Raw genomic sequence first — 13,229 nt, 5'->3', positions numbered from 1 at the left:
TGTAATTTCATTGGTAAAGTCTTGGTGACTTTGGTGCTATGACATTACAAAAGGATCATTGCATAAAATGTTAGAATCTAGCATATTCTAATAGTGGCAAGAACTTGGTATTCTTACACTTGTGATAAGGATTAAGAATTGTGAAATGAGCATCATTGGAAATGTTTTCAATTGATCCATTTCACAAAGTAAGGACCATAGGTAAACATAGTGTGCATGCTTGGAGCATGGGACAACTATTGTTATAATTCAAGTATTAAGTTGATCATCCGAAACATTATACAATGAATAATGTGTAATTAATATGGTGATTAAATAAAAGGTGTTTTATTTATACTCAAAAGTTTTGAGGCCATATTGGATTTGATTATTCTTGCGTTTCACTTCGCATGTTTTGACTTCCAGAATAACTAGGTTATTCAAACATCCACAGTCAATCATACTTTGGAAGTAGGTAATGAGGTAAGACTGTCATGAATCTGACTGTAGATTGTCTAAAGTGTTTAGACATAGAAAAAGTCTGCTGCAGTGCTCATGAGTGCTCCTGAAATAAGATTTGAGTATTGGATTAAACCCATGCTCACATGAATCACTTCATGGATTTTATCACGGGTGATTGTGAGACGATAATATCTTATATTCTTGAAACGGAGACATATAGTTGCAGTTTACAAGTCGGTTGCTCATTGATAATATGTAAACGCACCAGTAACTTGGTGTTATAAAACATATTGTTGTGTGTGATTTGATGAGTAAATAGAGCAAGCATATGAGTCGAAGTTTATCCGTTCCTTTTACCCAATGTGGGATAAAAGCAATATATGTGGGCCCCTCGATAATTTAGTGATGACACCCTAAGCGCTTGGCCAAGCCCTGTACTAAGTTGATGTGTTCAGTTGTAGTCTGTTGTCAGTCGTCATAAATCGAAAATCGGGAAACAACACATAGATAGAGAGAATGATTATAATCCATGTCTCATGTCTATACGATATCTAGGATGGAGAAATATATGATCCCTTATCTAAAGGACGCGTTGCTGATGAGATTAGAGTTCGACAACGACTTTTGAAAGCTACGATTGCTAATCAGATTATGAAGTCATACGCAATAATAGTTATTAGACTTATCCAAGTGGGAGACTGTTGGATTAGGTGTCTAAGCACATAACTATTTTTGTTATGTACTTGATTTGATTATGAGCATGGTCCTTTTGGGTTGCCTTCACTCATGTAACATGATAGGATGACAAGAGGAGAGAGAGAGAGTAGAATTTGTTATATGAATAATAAATTCATAGTTCATACTCAATATGGTTTTATTAATATATTACAAGATTAATATATTATTTGGAAATCATATTATTTAATTAGTATTGATCAGAAATTAATTTGGAATTAATTTAGTGGTAAAAAAAGACTGATTAAATAATTGAGGGACTGTTATGCAAATCACTGATAGTTGCATAAATGGGCTGATGGACTCCATAGAGTGGAATGGACGAGTTTCTATAAGGAAGCCGTATATAATTCGTCCATGGGCTCTAAGGAAAGGAATTCATGGGTTGCTTGTTGCCTAAGTTAGGTATTAGGGTTTCCACCTGAAAACCCTAGCAACCACAGCTATATAAGGAACCCTCTACTAAGGATTTTCGGCCACTAAGTATTTCTAAGAGAGCCCTAGCCGATTTCCTCCCCTCTCCTAAGTCATCTTGTTGCAAGAGTGTTTGTGACGCCATTAGAGGTGCAACACTTGGGGCACTAAGCTTTCAAAGGCCAAGGAGTTCTTGTTATTACTACATAACAAGTTGAGGTAATCACTCTAACTTGTTTATTATGTCAATTTCGAAATAAGCATGCTAGATTAGGGTTTATTGCTTTGGTATTCATAGTTGGATGTTAAAATTAGAAAAACCTAGATCAAAGCAATTAGGGTTGCATGTACACCATAGGAATGATGTTTTGCTCATAACCCAACACTTCTACCCCAGTGAGGACTTATGGTTAAGTTATAAGAATCCCAAACTTATCTAACTTGTATGATGATCGATTGCTTGGGGAGTCGAGAGATCATCAGTTCGGGGATCTATCAACTAGCAACGAGGGGTTTATTCGCGGGATTTGGCATTCAGCTTGTGAGGTGAGTCTCCTCACTGTTTGTATGGTTTTAAGGCACCAATGTCGGCCCATTTAGTTTATGTATGGTAGGAAGACCCGGTGGTTAGCCCTAGACATTATGTATGAAAGACCAGGAGGCGGATCCTGGCACACAATATGCTATTATGTATGGTAGGAAGACCTGGGGGTTATCCCTAGGTAATATGTATGAAAGACCAGGAGGTGGCTCCTGGCACACTGTATGCTCATTAGCTAAGTAGAGTAGTATATATGTTAGTTGTCTTTGTGATACTTTCATGGAAGACCAGGAGGCGACTCTTGGCACTTATCTGTAAGACCCATGGGGTGGCCCCCGGCTTGGCAAAAAAGACCATGTGGCGGCCCGTGGCATAACGACAAGACTATGTACGACACATAACAACTTATTTGATATATGATTGATATGTATGGCTTACAGTATGTATGGCATGTATGGCCCAATTGATATGTATGGTATGTGGTATTCAGGGAACTCACTAAGCTTTATGCTTACGATTTACAGTTTTGGTTTCAGGTACCTTCAGTTTTCAGATAAAGAGCTCGGGACGATCGCATCACATTCACCCATATTATTCCGCATTACGTGATCTTTGGGATGTTACACCTTATTAGTGTGCTGGTTAACCACACACGCTCCACTAACGACATATAAAGCCTGATGTGTGTTTTTATGGATTATCATACTTTTCATATTTTTTCTAAAGTAACTAGAGTGAGATTTTTTTTAAAGAAGGTTCTAGTACTTTTATATCATTATAATTTTAATGAGATTATGTCCTATCAAATCTGTCCGGCTAACGACCCTCCACCATACAAGGGAGTTGTGGGTGAGAGTGGACACCCAATGACAGTCATTTTACAGGCCGCCTCCTTATACCCCCTTATATTATGGCTTCGCGAATGAGGCGTACTAGCGATTTGATTGACTTTGCTTATGCATATAATAGTTAACTTTTAATAATATATAAGATATATTTTTAAAAAAATTCAAAATATGAGTTCAAATATTAATTATTTAAATTAATCTTTTTTAATTAATTAATAGTATTCAATTATGACTTATCTTTATCTTTTAATTAAATAATTAATTAAATCAATTAAATCATTATGGATTAAGTAATTATTTACTATTAATTAATTAATAAAATAATTTAAATTTAATCCTAGTCTAAAACCCCCTAATTTTCAAAAATAGGGCGTGAGTTTATCAGGTTTTAATTATTCAATTTTTAACTCTCTTAAAATAACAATTAAGGAAACTAGATAAACCCTAAAAGGGCTCCCTAAATTTCGAAAAAGGCTAAGAAGGCTAGGGTTTCAAGAACCCTAACAAATTTCGAAAATCCTAAGGGTGGAGGCTAGGGTTTCAAGAACCCTAACAATTTTCGAAAAATGCCTCCCTTAGGGTTTAATTTATATAAACCCTAATTTTGATCTATCTAACATTGTGCAAGATCAATTGAAAACAATGGATCTGATACGATTGATAGGTTTTATAGGTTACAAAAAAATATGTGGCGGAAAAACTTAACCCTAAGTTCACATGCAACTTATTGGATCTAAGTTTTCTCTATTTATTTGCAACAAACAATTGAACATCAAGAACCCTCGAAAAACCTTATTATTTTCGAAATTCACAATGAGATTAGGGTTTACATACCTTTTGATTATTGTTGTAGATAATCAATCAAATCCTTCTTGAATAAGCTCTAGAAAACAAGCACCAAAAATCGCGTGCATCTGATGACTCACACCTAAAACCCTAAAAACCTTATAACGAAGAGGAGAGAGATGGAGGAAAATGAAATTTCGTTCCTAATACTCCTAGGAATGCCATGAACCAAAATTGATGGTCTTGGGGTCTTATTTATAGTTTTGGTAACTTGCAAGTAAAGCAGAATCTGAATTGATTAAATAACAAATTTAATCATAATTCAAATATTTTCCTTTTATGAAACCAGGAGGCTTCTACAAACCCTAGAAAGACTCCAAATTTCGTTCACCCCTTGGATGATTCTAGAACTACTTCTTTTGTTCAACTATTGAATAATTATAATTCACCACTTGCACATTTAATTAATTCAATAAATCCCAAATTAATTCTGTTTAAGAATTAATTAATTCGAATTGTTTTTTTATTAATTTATTAACCATATAAATTAATAAATCAATTATTTAACTATTGATTTAATGTTAATTTGTTAATCACATAACAAATTAACATATCAATCATCTATTCCTAATTAATATATTAATCACATAATATATATTAACAATTCTCTCTCTCTCTCTCTCTCTCTCTCTCTCTCTCTCTCTCCTAATATCATTTTTAGTTATTTATAGTCATGAGGGCAACCAAAAAGGAATTTGCTTCTATTTTTCAAGTTTATACCAATTTAGTTATGAGCTTAAACACCTTAATCCAACAAATTATATAATTATAATATTGTGGGATGAAAATCCTATGTACTCACCAGGTTTCTAAATCTAACCCATTCGGTTTCTTTATATCGCATGTAGCGGTACAAATGTATTTGATGTTTGGATCTGATGAGAGATTAAAAAAAATGTAGGTCTGTTGAGCGATGACTATGTTTATGTTTATTGTATCAGTTTTGACATCCTAAGTTTTTTTATAAATCAATGAAAAACATTTATTTGAAAATACTTTTATGGAATAAATTCCGCAATATAAATAAACTTTGTTTTTTAAACAAGCATAAATAAAAAAAAAATTATAAACGTGAAATTAGGGATATCACATCAGAGACCAAAATCACGAAAAATTCTTGATTTTAGACCTTTCATACAAGTCGAAAACTTTTTGAATTTTATCCAGACAAAACTGCACAAATGGTCCCTGTGGTTTACACAAAATTGCCACTTTGGTCCAAAAAAGTTTGGGCTAGCACCACAAGTCCAAAGTTTTCATTTTCTTGCATATTTGGTCCAATGGGTTAACTCCCGTCTATTTCCCTCTGTTAAGTTATGTTTGACTAGTCAAATTAGGGGTATTTTGGTCATTCCCTATTTATGCCCCTTATTTTATATTAATAAAGGAGTCCTATAAGAACGAATCCCAATCCCTCTTTGTCGTCGTTCTCAGCTTGGTCTTCTTCAACTCTGCGATCGTCTTCGATTTCTTCAAGAAATCAAAATAAAAAATGGTGCTTTGTTTTTGTGGTAAAATGGCCATAGTTCGCACAGCATGGACTGACAAAAATCCAGGTAGACGCTTCTGGGGATGCCCTACTGAGGTACGCAAATGTTTTTTTTTTTGGATTTCAGCATAAATCTCCCATTACATGTTACGATCTTCTTTTGTTTCTTAAATTTTGAAAGGATCCAAATGTCGATTTATTGGGTGGTTTGATGGTCCAATTTGTGAACGTTCAAAAGCTATTATACCTGGGCTGCTGAGGTCAATCAACAAATTGAAATCACAAAACACAAGACTCAAGTGTTACTTGTTATGCACTTGGGTGTTGTTCGTGTTTGTTATGGTTTATAAGAAGTAGATTGAAGTGTAATTGTTTGGGTGGTTTCTAAGCAGTATATTGAAGTGTAATGGTTTGGGTAGTGTTTTAATGTTTTTGGTAGTATCTTGTTTAAGCAATGTAATCTTTTGGGCAATACTTTGTGGTAGTCTTTTGTGGTTAAAATGTAAGCAATGTAAGACATGTTTTGCAAGAATTTGTCAATGGTGATTATATTTGTTATGTACATTTTCACCAATTTATTTTGTTTGTGGTTTTGTTTAAAAGGGCATATTGGTCAATTTATTTAGTTTGTGGTTTAACATTATGAATGACAAATGTATGTTTTGTTTAAAAGGGCATATTGGTCAATTTATTTAGTTTGTGGTTTACATATTATGAATGACAATTGTATGTTTTGTTTAAAAGGGCATATTGGTCAAGTTCTAGAACAAACAATTATACAAGAGAATAACATCAAGACATTAAACATAACATAAGCCATTACATCAAATCTAGTGTAAATTGTTCCCATACATCACAGGGGTACAGTATTAAGTACCAAAAATAACATCCAAATTGCTTAAACCCCAAAACACATAAAGTACTAAACATACAATATACATAAACATAACATTATCCCAAAAAGACACTTATACCCCTACATACATCAAAATCCCTTGAAATCCCATCACTTACCCCCTTGGCCTTTGCAAGTTCTAGCATTGTGCCCCTTAATTTTACACTTGCTGCAAGTTACTTGGATAAACTTTCTTGTAAGCTTTCCACTCCCACTAGCAATATGGCTTTGACTCCCACTACCACTAGCAACATTGTCTCCCTTCTTCTGGTTTTTCTCCTCAACAGATTGCCTCCTCTTTTTCTTGGGCCTTCCAGGCTGATTATGGTGCAGAGGAGGGGTGATTTTAATTGGGCATTCACTTATAGGCCACATTGCTCGACCTTTAATAGGCTCTACATTGTACACATAAGCTGCTTTCCATGTTTCTAGCCAGTTCACCCTATGGGCATAAGTGTGCAACTCTCCAACTTCCTCACCAGTATCTGCTTTGTCATTTAGGGCTGCAATGACATGCTTACAAGGGAGTCCTGTTAATTCCCATTTCCTACAACTGCATACTCTTTCAACCATGTCAAAAACATGTTGATCCTGCCATGGCCCTTGCACTTGGTATTTATCTGACCCATTCCACCTAGCTGTGTACTGAGATGCCCAATTCACATTCTTCTCCATGATATTTGTTGCAGATGGGGTTAGTGGACCAACACACTTCTTTTGCACCTTTATGACATTGCATATTCTTTTCATCATATACTCCCTAATGTACTCCAAGCAGGTTATCAGTGGCTTGTCCCTTCCCTCAATCAATTTGCTATTAAAAACTTCACAAAGATTATTCAGAAGCATATCTGAAACTGCTCTACCTGAAAACACCACAATAATGTCAGGATCAAACATATACTAACACAATTATAAGCTTCTTGCCCAGTGTTTCCCTATGTTGAAGTATATAAGCTTCTATATACCTGTGAAGTGGCTTCTTGCCCAGTGTTGTGGGGGAATCTGCTTCAACCAATTATAAGCTTCTATATCATATGAGCTGAATTCCTGCATCCTATGATTGAACTCTGGTACTGTTGTAGTTGTAGCACAATTCCACAAGTGTTCTTTATAATCATTAGTTCTCCATGTTTTTCTCATATTGTCATGTATATGCATGAGACAAAAGCTGTGCTCAGCACATGGGAACAACTGAGAAATGGCAGCCTGCAATCCCTGTAAAGGAATTAAAACATAGTTAATATAGTACATCCAAATATGTCAAATATAAACAACAAATTACAAACCTTTTGTCTGTCACTTATAAATGTGAAGTTTGAGTTTGCATATAGGTCAAGATCATCTGCAATACACCCTAGAAACCACTTCCAACTGTCAGTGTTCTCAGTCTCAACAATGGCATAAGCTAGGGGGTATATTCCATTGTTGGAGTCTACTCCAACTGCAGTTAAAATTTGTCCTGGGAAAGGGCCCTTCATAAATGCCCTATCAAAACCTAGAAAATCCCTCAGGCAAGCTCTAAACCCCTTCTTCATTCCACCCAAACACACATACATCCTTTTAAACCTCCTTAAGGTAGCACTTAGGTTGGGTTCTGAATCAAACTCTAACTTCACAGTGGTTTTTGGATTAGTAGACTGCAACTCCAGGATGTAATCTTTAAGAACATCATAATGCTTTTTGTAATCACCCTGGACAAGTTTTTTTGCAGTAGATTTGGCCCTGAATACCTTGTGAATAGAGAATCCAACTTGATAATCCTTTTGATGTTGTTCTTGAAGAGCTCTGACTGGGATTGTTGGGTTGGATTCAATCTGGTCCATTATCTATTTAGAGATAAACTTTGCTGTTGCAGATTTAACTTTTCTTGTCTGGATGCATCTATGTTCGTGGTTGTAAGTTTTTATGAACCAATTACTATTTACATCTGACCTAGAACCTTGTATCACCCAAGGACAAGGGGTAGGTTCACCCATATGACCATCATTAAAGGCTACAATTCTGTAACACCCTGTTTATTAAATGAATAAATAGATAAAGTTGATGAATGGATAGTAGCCCTAAAATCAATAATTTTATAATAAGAGTTGGTCTCGAGGAGTTAATTGTTACAATATTAGAAGTTGGGGGATAAAAGTGTGAGTTCCAGGTTAGTTTTGTAAGTATTTATGAAGGCAGGGACTAAATGGTACTTTATGGGACTTCATTTGAAGAATTTTAGATGCTAAGGGGCTGATTTGGAAATTTAAGGACCTATTATGAAGAGATTTTTGGAGATAAGGGCAATATAGTAAATTTCGGATATAATTTGAAAGGATTTCATGGGGAGGGACCAGAAATGTAATTATGGGGAAATAGTTATTTTTGGACGGGTATATAGTCTCTTATCGGCCAACCCTAACCCTAAACCCTTCCTTATGATGCAGCCGTCACCCACCTCCCTCCTGCCGCTGCCTTACCGCCACCCTACCTCCTCGCTTATCCGACCAACCAAGTCACCGGCAAAACAGTCCCCTTGCTGCTGTTTCCGCCGCCGACAAAGGCAGAAATCGTGGCTCTGGCGTGCGATTAACGAAGATCGGAGCTCAAGTCGACTGCTGCCACTGTTTCATCGCCTCTCCGTGTTTCCTTCTTCTTCTGCCGCCGCCATGTCGCTGTAGCAGCCACTCCGAACGGTTGTTGCGGCTGGAGCTCTTCTTCAACTACCTTGCGCCACCACAAGGGTGGCTGAGGTCGAGGTGCGTTTTGCGTATTGGGTTCGTGACGATCTTGCTCGGGTGGTGCATGTTGATAGGCCGAGACTCAAGGAAACTCGCCACCACCGTGAGGTGGTGGCTGTCGATACAAAGCACCGCTAGCCGCCGTTTCTATTACCTCCTGCCGTTGCTGTCGTGTCTAGACACCACTAGTATGGACTTATGGTTATGAGTTGGAACCCAATTATTAATTGGGTGTTATTTTGGTATTGACAGTTCGGGAATCTGTCATCCAGCAACTGGGGTTGAGTCTGCGGGACTTCAGCAATGTGAGGTTATGTCTTAGGGACTTCAGCACTGTGAGGTGAGTTTCCTTTCAGTAGGAACAGGTCTACAGCCACAATATCGGCCCGTTTAAGTTAGCAGTAGTTCCGGACTTCAGTCCGATGCAGTAGTTCAATATGCTTGGTGTCTTTGTGATACAGGCATGGTATGTGTTATGTGTTCCGGACTATGGTCCGATGCAGTATGCAGTATATGTGTTCATATTATATGCCATGATCATGTTATGCTATGTTCAGTCAGTTCCAGACTTCGGTCTGATGCAGTAGTTCAGTGTGTTTGATGTCTTTGTGATTCAAGTATGACTTTGTGTTATGTGTTCCAGACTTCGGTCCGATGCAATATGCAGTATCTGTGTTTATGCTAGTAGTTATGATTATGCTATGCTATGTTCAGTCAGTTCCGGACATCGGTCTGATGTAGAGGGAAAGGTTCCGGACTTCGGTCCGGTGCAGTTTCCGGACTTCGGTCCGATGCAGAGGGCAAGGCCCTGGTTAGTTCCGGACTTCGGTCCGATGCAGAGGGCAAGGCTCTGGTTAGTTCCGGACTTCGGTCCAATGCAGTTTCCGGACTTCGGTCCGATGCAGAGGGAAAGGCCCTGGTTAGTTCCGGACTTCGGTCCGATGCAGTTTCCGGACTTCGGTCCGATGCAGAGGGAAAGGCCCTTGTTAGTTCCGGACTTCGGTCCGATGCAGTTTCCGGACTTCGGTCTGATGCAGTGGGCAAGGCCCAGTATGTGCTTTATATGTTATTGTATGGTATGTGGTAGTTGGGGAGACTCACTAAGCTTCATGCTTACAATTTTCAGTTTTGGTTTCAGGTACTCAGTTTTCAAAAGAGGAGCTCGGAAAGATTGCAGTGCACACACCATTTGTTCAGCCTGGGATGTTTATACTCTGATATATTTGACAGTTGTTATGATATTTTGAGATACATTGTTTATGATTCTTATATGACATTTGATGAATATGGTTTTATTACTGATTTAAAACGAAATTTTTAGACTGTGTTTTTGGGATGTTACAAGTTGGTATCAGAGCCTTGGTTTGAGGGATTCGGGCACACTTTCGGGTGTGTCTGAACTCAAACTAAGGAAGTGGTATAAAGTTTTCAAGAGAAAAACCATGGTTACAAAAGAATTTTGAGAAAAGAAAACAATTTTAGAAAAAGTATAAAGAAAAGAGTTTTAGAAAAAGCGAAAAGAATTTTGAAAAGAGAAAAGGGTGTGGTGCATGCAATCAGTCGAGCTCAAGTAAGTACTCCCAAATTACCCATACAAGTTTATGTTATGATTATCAGTTTCAGTTTCAGTAGAACAGCATGCTAGAATAGGACTAAGGATCTAGGAGGATGCCTTATGTGCCTGCTTTATGTGTTCCAGCTTTATGAGAATTGCATGCTAGTATTGAGTAGACAGTAGTAGGATAGCCTGTTTAGGTTATGCCTGATAAGTATGAGCTTAGCATTGTATGCTAGTACAGTTTCTTGTCACGAGGATAGAATTGCTCGAATAGTTTCCCGTGTCTGAATGCTGCTTGCTTTGTGCTTTGTGGGACTCTGAGTGATGGGAGTTAGTCGTTAGGTGAATACGTCACGTCACATGTGATCAGGGTTGAATAATCTCAGAGTGCTGGATTTGGCCCTATTGCGCAGCTCTTATTTGAGTCTTACCGTTGTAGGGACGAGTCTGTTACTCGAAGGATTATCTGAGCCTCGTCACATGTGATGGTATTCAGGTGATGGCTAATTGGCATTACAAGGAGGCCTTTAGCAGCTGAGGACTGGTTTGGGTGGAGTCAGAGATTTCCCTAGGGCAAGCCTAGGATAAGAGTAGCAGAGATCAGTAGCAGTAGTAGTGACTTGGTGGAGTCGAGGCAGTACTTGAGGAAAGTACGGATAGATGTGGAAGGTAGTATGGGCCCGTACTACTAAAAGCAGAGGATCCGTACTAGAACCAAGGAAGGCTGAGATAAGACCAGGGAACTTGTAGTGTGTGAGATCCCTCGAGTTTGGATGAGTATTGTGATGTTAGTGATGGTATGTTGTCGAGTATAGTGACACTACGTGGTAGACCAGATGGTAGTTCTGGTGTCGACGAGGGATCAGGCGCAGAATCTGGAGCCAGGCAGATTGATGATCAGATGAGGGAGTTCATTCCATCTGAGAATTACGCGCAATATCATTGACCAGACTCCTGTGATCCTCAGTGTGATCAAGGAGGGCATTATAGAGATTTGTGATGAGAGGCCGAGTGCATTCTGCACTGAGATAGCAGTCATGATAGAGACCCGTACGTTGATGTTTCGGGAATTCAGAGTTTGTGAGGCTTCAGATTGTCATGGGGTTTAGGAACCCCATTGTTAGCAGTAGATGTTTGGCAGATGTCACCAACACTTTTCATACCAGACGTTGTCTTGAAAGGAGACAATATCTGACTTACTTCCTGTCTCGTGAGGGATAGAGCACGATATTGATAGGAAGAGGTTAGTAGTGAGTTGAGTGATGACGTGGTTGATGCTATGTCGAGGGATGACTTCCAGACCAGATTCTGGACAGAGTGTGCCCAGGCGATTGAGGCGCAGCAGTTGGCGCAAGAGTTGTTAGATCTCCACTAGACGACTGAGACTGTGGCAGAGGTCACTGCCAAGTCTCGGGAAAGAGCTTATATGGTACCACAGTATGCAGCAGATGACGAAACGAAGAAGGTAAGTTATCAGAACATACCACATAATGATAGCAAGTAGATCGGGAGTACCTCAGGGTGTGAGACCCTGGGTAATATGACTTCTAGAGCTCGAGAGCGGGATATTGACTTAGAGCACACTGGGAAGAGGGAACCAGATCAGTTGCTTATAGTGAGGGGTCTCGGGAGGAGACCGTAGATTTCAGATTAGCTTTCGAGAGACCAGCAGGACTAGATTCGGTGCAGCACTTGCGGGAAACTGCACAAGGGAGCCTTTCGTTCCATGGGTCGAGTAAGTGTAACCCTGAGTTAACCTCCGTTTGTGTCTGAATTATATTTTTTTTAAAGAGATGTCATATGCCAATTGCATACCGAGAAGCATTGGCGAATAGTGATAGACCAATTCCCCAGATTACGGGATTGGGAAGTACAACGTCATCTTGGTTTATTCCAAGACTGAGGAGCAGCACGAGAAGCACCTGAGGGAGGTGCTAGAGACTTTGAGGAGGGAGAGAATTTTCGCAAGGTTCTCCAATTGTGAGTTCTGGTTGCGCGGGGTGCAATTTCTTAGGCACCTTGTCAATCAGAAGGATATTCTAGTCGATCCGGCCAAGATAGAGGCCATGATGCAGTGAGAGATTCCGAGGTCTCCAACTGAGATTCGGAGCTTCCTGGGTTTAGTGGGTTATTACCGGAGATTTAATTGGGTTCTTGGAGGTGGTGTGATCTTTTGGGCTGGCTAGTATTGAAACACTAGCAATGCTAAGCGTGGTTTCAGCAGATGGAGCATAGAATGGTAAGAAGGATTGAGAATCCTTCCAGAATTGTGTGCTGAAAGACGTTAGTTGAATCAAAGTGGGGGAGAATCATCCAAGGATTCAAAAGTAGGAGCAATTTTGAAACTGGGATAAGTTTCGCATCTTTGTTTGGAAGGAAGACAGCTTAAGCGGCTGTATGGTTTGATGATAGTGCGAGATGGAAGTTCGGAAAAACTTGCCAATAAGGAGACCGCGTTCCCGTAATGTTTCCTAGCAAGCCTTAGGGAATCAGGTTGGGGATTTCAGACAGGACATGAGTTCAGCTGAGTGCGGGTCAAGCGCGTGTTCGATCCAGTATAGATAGTGTTAGAGTGTTGTAAGTCTGCGGGTGTAGCCGTAGCATTCACTAGCAGCCAAATCGTGTTAGAGTGTTGTAAGTCTGCGGGTGTAGCCGTAGCATTCACTAGCAGTCAGATAGTGTTAGAGTGTTGTAAGTCTGCGGGTGTAGCCGTAGCATTCACTAGCAACCAGATAGTGA

At 39.0% G+C, this 13,229-nt stretch overlaps 1 protein-coding gene across 1 annotated transcript; it reads right to left on the bottom strand.

The window, feature by feature from the left end:
- Positions 1 to 6,320: 6,320 nt before the first annotated feature.
- Positions 6,321 to 8,035, bottom strand: LOC145163479 (protein FAR1-RELATED SEQUENCE 7-like). Its single transcript, XM_079082315.1, has 3 exons — positions 7,499 to 8,035; positions 7,178 to 7,427; positions 6,321 to 7,075 (listed from the first exon to the last, which is right to left on the bottom strand). Exons 1-3 carry the CDS (start codon positions 8,033 to 8,035, stop codon positions 6,321 to 6,323), a joined length of 1,542 nt encoding a protein of 513 aa, XP_078938441.1.
- Between the last annotated feature and the right edge of the window lie 5,194 nt (positions 8,036 to 13,229).

This window comes from Lactuca virosa, chromosome 3 (assembly GCF_052849685.1).
Source record: "Lactuca virosa cultivar CGN04683 chromosome 3, Lactuca_virosa_CGN04683_v6, whole genome shotgun sequence".
Lineage (NCBI taxonomy): Eukaryota > Viridiplantae > Streptophyta > Magnoliopsida > Asterales > Asteraceae > Lactuca > Lactuca virosa.
The sequence above is the reverse complement of the archived record's forward strand: the minus strand, read 5'-3'. Positions and strand labels throughout refer to the sequence as shown.

Bases quoted from the DNA above. Each gene is read 5' to 3' on its own strand.
- LOC145163479 (XM_079082315.1), bottom strand. From the start codon at position 8,035: ATGGACCAGATTGAATCCAACCCAACAATCCCAGTCAGAGCTCTTCAA. The intron at 7,428-7,498 runs GTTTGTAATTTG...ATTCCTTTACAG, and splicing joins TTATAAGTGACAGACAAAAG to GGATTGCAGGCTGCCATTTC. The intron at 7,076-7,177 runs GTATATAGAAGC...TGGTGTTTTCAG, and splicing joins GGCAAGAAGCCACTTCACAG to GTAGAGCAGTTTCAGATATG.